The 7,126-nt window shown below is 40.5% G+C and overlaps 1 protein-coding gene across 20 annotated transcripts in view; it reads right to left on the bottom strand.

Annotated features, from left to right (window-relative positions):
* Nucleotides 1–5,991: 5,991 nt before the first annotated feature.
* The window catches only part of RBM6 (RNA binding motif protein 6), a 124,259-nt gene continuing 123,124 nt past the window's right edge, over nt 5,992–7,126 (bottom strand). For all 20 annotated transcript variants that reach the window (XR_014823041.1, XM_084988226.1, XM_021068796.2 and 17 more), the window contains 2 exons: nt 6,943–7,072; nt 5,992–6,237 (listed from right to left, as the gene is read on the bottom strand). Coding sequence is in view for 19 of the 20 variants with exons in the window: in XM_084988226.1 (XP_084844352.1) it covers nt 6,112–6,237; nt 6,943–7,072 (256 nt within the window). In the remaining variant the exon portion in view is untranslated. The remainder of the gene's footprint in view (nt 6,238–6,942; nt 7,073–7,126) is intronic.

Genomic DNA, 7,126 nt, shown 5'->3' with positions numbered 1-7,126 from the left:
GAGGATGTCAACATATGAATTTGGTAGTGGACAGGGGTCAGGGGAATACAAGCATTCAGACCATAGCATTACCTACACACACATACATGTATATTTCTACATTTTCATATTCATGTATGTATGTATGTCTATATATAGTATTGAACTTATGGGGGGAGTGTATATGTATGTATACAAATATAATATGTATATATTATATATATAACTTTTATCATCAGAATGAAGTAATTGGAGTCCCTGTCATGGCTCAGCAGTAAGGAACCCAACTAGTATCCATGAGGACTCAGGTTCCATCCCAGGTTAAGGAACCAGCGTTGCCATGAGTTGTGGTGTAGGTTACAGACACGGCTTGGATCTGGCATTGCTGCGGCTGTGGTGTAGGCCAGCAGCTATAGCTCCAATTTGACCCCTAGCCTGGGAACTTCCATATGCTGCAGGTGCACCCTAAAAAAACAAAAGACCAAAAAAAAAAAAAAAAAAAACCACACAGAAAAATTTAAATGTATGTGACCCTGGGAAGGAATGTTCCTACTGTGGCATAGTGGATTAAGGATTTGGCTCTGATTCCCTGGCCCAGGAAATTCCATATGCTGTGGGCGCAACCAAAAAAAAGAAAGTTAAATATAGATGGGATCATTGCAAACCCTGCAATGGATGGTGCACATGCCAAGGATCCAGAACCTGCTAGGCTTAATGGCTATTAAAAGTCTGCCTCATTTCCAAAATTCAACAAGCACTTCTGAGCATCCCTCAGGTACTTGATGGGCTGGGCTCGTCACTAGTCATAAAATTCATCACGGCTACTCATAAATAGTACAAAATCATTCTTAAATATTTAAATGAGGTATCTAGGAAAAAAGATGTATTCCATCCAGAGGCAAATGCCATCCTCAAACTCCTCTGACAGCTAACTTTCTCTGTGGACGTTGCCCTATTGAGCTCCAGAGCTGTGCTTCTAAAGGGCTATCTGGCAGCTGATATGGGCCTGGAAAAGCTTAACAAGGCCCCAGCTAAGTAAGGAAAACAAAGACAAACGAATGAGTTGGTTTTTGTGTTAAATAAAGCCACATTTTTTTTTTTTTGCATTTTAGGGCCACACCCACAGCATATGGAAGTTCCCAGGCTAAGGGTCGAATGGGAGCTACAGCTGCTGGCCTACACCACAGCCACAGCAAAGCAGGATCCGAGCTGCATCTGACACCTACACCACAGCTCAGGGCAACACCGGATCCTTAACCCACTGAGCGAGACCAGGGATCACAAACCCGCATCCTCATGGATCCTAGTTGGGTTTGTTAGCCGCTGAGCCATGAAAGGAAACTCCCAAGCCACAAATGTTTAATAAATAGTCCTTTAAGCTTGCCTTTCCTACTTTATTGATATTAAAAAAAGTTCTTCTAATGAAATGATCTTTGTCTTTTACCTTTTCTTTTTTTCTTAATTTCCCACCACTTGGCAAAAAAAAAAAAAAAAAAAAAAAAAAAAAAAAAAAAACTAGTTCACATGTTTTCATCCCAGACTGGGAACTGCTATTCAGAATTAGTAAAAAGACTTACAGGGCCTTAGTATAGGATTTTCTGGCCTATACCAAGAAACTAAAATAATTTATTTTGTCAGAGATGGGGTTTGATGAACTGAGAGAGATATGCAATCAAAATTTAATTCAACAGTATCTACCATAGACCTATGAGCTCTGCATTATTCATTAGTTTATTGAGTGCCTACTGTGTTTGGCCCTGGGCCAGGCCCTAAGGATAGATACAGCAATGAAGAAAATTATCCAAGATCTCTGCCTTTATATAGCTGGCATTCTGATCAGAGGCCTCAGGGAATCTCCCAGGGACATCATAGGGTAACAAACTTTTCACACTCATTCGTACTTTCATCAATACCCAAAGTACTGCTTTTAAAATGCATGAAATATTTTTTGGCCACGCCCACATGCAGAAGTTCCCAGGCCAGAGATCAAACCCACCAGCAGTGACAATGCTGGATCCTAAACAACTAGGCTACCAGGGAACTCATGTTATGAAATATTTAGACCTTATTTCCAATGGCAAAATCCCCACCAAAGTGGCAAAATAAAACCAGAAGACAATATAAAACTAGGCAATGGCCCAAATTTCAGAGAAGGTGCTACCACCAAATGAGAATTTAAGTCCATGTCATACCATCCCAGTAGCATGCTGTACTTCCCCCTTGCATTTCTCATCACATCAGAAATTTTTCAAAGTTCATCTGCCCCTGGGCGTATGCATTCCATGGGCACAGAGACCAACACTCATCTTGCTATGGCCCCAGTGACAAAGTAGGCTCTAAAAACACTAGAAAATGAACACTTCATAAACTGATGGGGATTCTATTGGGCAGACATTAACCTGTGTCAACCAAATAGCCTTTACAGGACTCTTCAACAGTGAAGCATAGGATGTGTTCCACAGCTCAGGCTAGGCCCAACAGGATGACACAAAATAGAAGGAAAATCTAGTCTGGCCAGTTCAGAACAAATTTGGACCAGCTTCCAAAAAGTGTTGACCTACTCAGTGAAAGTCAGAGAGTAATGAAATATATACCATATTTGTATCGGTAGACCATGAGTTAGAACAGAAAGGCTCTTGGAGTATATCCATTGGGGGTTGGAAGATTCAAATGGCCTATCTTCTGAAATGCTGCACTAGTGGTTGTAAGGCCCAGAACTAGGAGCCCTGGATCCCTAAGCCAATATTGCTTTTTTTTTTTTTTTTTTTTTTTGCTGCCCTGTAGCATAGTTTCTCGGTCAGGGATCAGATCTAAGCAGCAGCTGTGACTTAAGTGGCAGCTGTGGCCATGCCCAGCCTTAAACTACTGTGCTGAGCCAGTGATTGAACCTGTGTCACAGTGTTCCCAAGATGTTGCCGACCCCACTGTGCTACAAGTGGAAACTCTACCCTAAGCCAATGTTTTACTGTTTGTTTTCCCTTTTGTAGGGCTAAGTAATAATATTAAAGTCCAAGAGAAAGGGATTATATTTGGACACAGCATGGCAAACAATTTAAATTCATATTTACTGTTCCTGTTGCTAGAAATGTTTGGGTTTTTTTTTTTGTTTTGGCTGCACTTGTGGCATTTGAAAGTTCCCAGGCCAGGGATGGAATATGAGCCACGGCTGTAAACTATACCACTGCTGAGGTAACCCTGGATCCTTTAACCCACTGTGCCAGGTTGGGAATTAAACCTGTGTCTCTGCAGCAATCCAAGTCACTGAAGTTAGATCCTTAACCCACTGTGCCATAGCAGGAAATCCTGCTACAAATGTTTTCTCCTTGGTATACTCCCACCTCTCCTAACCTCTCCCATTCCTCAATGCTCATCCAAAATGCCAAGACCTTCACTCGGTTTTTGTAGAAACCTCCTTGGTCCTGCCTTATGCATAGGGACTTTTTTTTTTTTTTTTTAAGGGTCGCTCCCACAGCATATAGAAGTTCCTAGGATCTCATAGTAAATAAATGCATAATCCACCATAAAGGGGGTCATTTGACATCATTCTGGGAATGCTGAAGTCTTCTTATATCTGATTCTGATTTCCTCTCCATCAAAGAGTTTATAATTATAATTAAGTAATGTAACTGTACAATTAAATAATACAGTTCTACAACTGTATTGTTAATAACCATTTCTTTCCATGGTACAATGTAAGGTCTATAATGTCTTGTTTATCACATCACCTAGAATGGTGTAATGCCTATATTGAAGAATCAATAATATGTAACAAATTGTGGACATATTTATATAATTACACTGTTTTTAACCAATTTATGCATTTTATATTTATTTTCAGAGGGTATATTATTTTTGTTATTCTTACCAGTTATTCTTTTTATTATGCTATATAAAATATTTAATGGTATATAAGGCTTTCTTCTCTATAAATTTTAGTTGCATAACAATTTTAATATAATGCTAATTGTTAAAGAAAAATTGAAATGTAATAGATAATACTAAATAGTAAGGATGAAAGCCATACAAGATGGGATAAAGTATAGAATAAATTTCCTATTTGTCTCAGCATATTTTCCATTCCATTTCTCCAGAGGGAGTCACTTAATCTGTTTCTTAATATCCATGATATAATAATCTGTGTGAATGTAATTGTCTTTAAATGTGTGTATTTTATTTTGTAAAAAAAAATAAAAATAAAATTTCAAAAAAATGAAACAAAACAAGCAAAAAAAAAAAAAAGAAGTTCCTAGGTTAGGGGTTGAATTGGAGCTGGAGCTGCTTGCCTATACCATGGCCACAGCCACACCAGATTCAATCCTTGTCTGCGACCTACACCACAGCTCACAGCAATGCCAGATCCTTAACCCACTGAGCAAGGCCTGGGACTGAACCTGCATCCTTATGGATACTAGTTGGGTTTGTTACCACTGAGCCACAGTAGGAACTCCACAGACTATGCTCTTAGATCAAGGGTTAGCAAATCAAAATCCGTGGGCCAATTCTGGCCTATGACCTATTTTTGTAAATAAAGTTTTATTGGACCAAGTCAAAACCACTTGTTTATGTATTACCTATAGGGCTTTCTTACAACAGAGCTGAGTAGTTCCAACAGAGATCATACGACTTATAAAGTCTAAAATATTGATTCTCTGGCTCTTTACAGAAAAATTTACAAACCCCCACCTTACACAATCAAGATGTTCTTCAAGGAGTTGCCATTGTGGCTCAGGGGTAACAAACCCAACTAGTATTCATGAGGATGCAGGTTCAATCCCTGGCCTTGCTCAGTGGGTTAAGAATCGGCATTGCCATGAGCTGCAGTACAGGTCACAGACACAGCTTGGATCTGGCATTGCTGTGGCTGTGGCATAGGTCAGCAGTTATAGCTCCAATTTGACCCCTAGCCCAGGAACTTCCATATGCCATGCCCTCAAAAGGGGGAAAAAAAAAAGATGTTCTTCAAAACATGCAGTTCTCTTCCTAAAAAAGCATGCTTCCTGAGATATCTGAAAAGTGCAATTCTCAGTACCATACGTTACCATGAGAAATTACTTTTTTTTTTTTTTTTTGGGTCTTTTTTTGCTATTTCTTGGGCTGCTCCCGCGGCATATGGCGGTTCCCAGGCTAGGGGTCTAATTGGAGCTGTAGTCTCCGGCCTACGCCAGAGCCACAGCAATGCGGGATCCGAGCTGCGTCTGCAACCTACACCACAGCTCACGGCAATGCCGGATCGTTAACCCACCGAGTAAGCGCAGGGACCGAACCCGCAACCTCATGGTTCCTAGTCGGATTCGTTAACCACTGCGCCACGACGGGAACTCCAGAAACTACTTTTTAAAGTTTTAACAGACTAATAGGATATAGTAGTCCTTCTAACTAAAAATAATTAAAGAAAATCCTCACTTTTTAAGTAAATTCTCTGAAATGGTATGAGTGATATGGTGAGAAATAAAGATTTGAAAGAGGCCAGACATCTCTTTGGAGAGTTCTACCCATGGAGGGAAGGAAAAGCTGGGGCAGCGGCTGGAGAGGAGTGGTAATTCTTACTGTGCCAACTTGCTATAGTGATCACAATGAGTGGAGCACTATATACCCAAGAGACACTCAGAAAGAGAGTTGTCACAACACTGTCTCCACCTGCCCCTAAAAAAGTCAGAAAAGGACTTTTGAAGGTCTAATGAGTAGTAAACAAACACATGGAAATATGTTCAACCTTAGCATTTATCAAAGAAATAGAAATAAATGATAATGAATGATATGCTATTTTCATTAATCAGAGTAGGAAAATTTTAAATATCTGACAGTATTCATATAAGCCAGAGTTCAAAGGTCACTGCAACCAGTCCACTTACACTGATAGCAGCAGTGTTCCAGGGCTCAATAAAGCTCTTGTTGCCATTTCAGCATCATCTCAAATGGGCCTACATCAAGGGATTCTCCCCTCCTACCATTAGCCCCATCCCCTGACTCGTCTATAGGAGAAAAATTTAACTGCCCCCCCCAAAAAAAAAATCACATTGAAAAAAGTTTATTTAAAAAAGTTCTAGCAGCAAGAACAGTAACAAAACACAAGGAGAGACGGACAAACAAAACAAGAAGGAGTCTGTGTCCTATGGGACTTGTCTCCATTCTTTAATCGAGTTCTTTATACCGAGCAAACATGACTCTTCGCACAGCATCTCGGTAAGTCTCATTGGACTGTCTCTTGCTGGTTCTTCCTGGAGCCCCCACACTAGGGCCCCTTATTCGGCCTTCAGTCTGTAAAACAAAGACAAACAATGAAGTTTGGATTTATGAATTAAATAGCCTCAGGCCTAGTCTTTGACTATGACTAATTTCTGGACTAATCAGGAGCAGGATATAAGAGAATATTTAAAGTATGCTTAGTTAATAAACACTCAAGATGACTAATGAGTAGTGGTAATGCCATAATTTGAGGATACAGGATTCAACCCCAGAAATATGAGAAACCAATCTCCTATACGTGGCATTTTCAGAGAGGGACTAAGACAATATAAAATGGGCAGTGTTCTCTCTCATAACCCTTCCTATTTTCTCCTTTTCCTGAAACATGAGGTGCAAGACTCTTCATGGGGACCAGGACTAACTTCATGACAATTCCTCTCTGAGATGCTTTTATATCTTTTATTGCTAGTTCCTTGGTTCTTTTCACCAAATGATTCTTCAGTTCCAAACTGCTCCACCTCTACTCCATGTAAGAGTAAAATGAGCTCTATTCCAACTTCTCTCTCAACTTCCCACTGCCAATTAACTGCAAAGGGCCTGGCATGCTTAGCCATAATTTAGTCATCAAGACTGATGAGTTCTTCAGCTCACATGTCCTTTGCCAACAGTGGAGAAAGCCTAGCTAATAGGCAAATTAACAGCTCTGGGCCACAGAATGAGAGAAAACTAAGTATATTCCAGGTCCATGCCACCCTCAAAAAGGTGGAACCATTTTACCTCCTCTGCTGAAGCCAATCCAAGATGGCCATATCCGAGGCCTGTTCCCTTCCTCCAGCCAGTGGCCTGTTGGACACAGCCTCCTTTGCTGCTATTGTCGATACCCTCCTTACCAACAGGCTTACGGTCACTGCAAAAGAAGCAGACACACTTGGACACTAGCATAAGCACCTGCTGTGAGCCC

The sequence above is a fragment of the Sus scrofa genome, chromosome 13 (genome assembly GCF_054392235.1).
Source record: "Sus scrofa isolate SSC_HxYL_T2T_F1_AM1 chromosome 13, Sscrofa_HxYL_maternal_Yorkshire_Landrace_v2.0, whole genome shotgun sequence".
NCBI classification, from domain to species: Eukaryota; Metazoa; Chordata; class Mammalia; order Artiodactyla; family Suidae; genus Sus; species Sus scrofa.
This window is presented reverse-complemented; position numbering and strand designations above follow the sequence as displayed.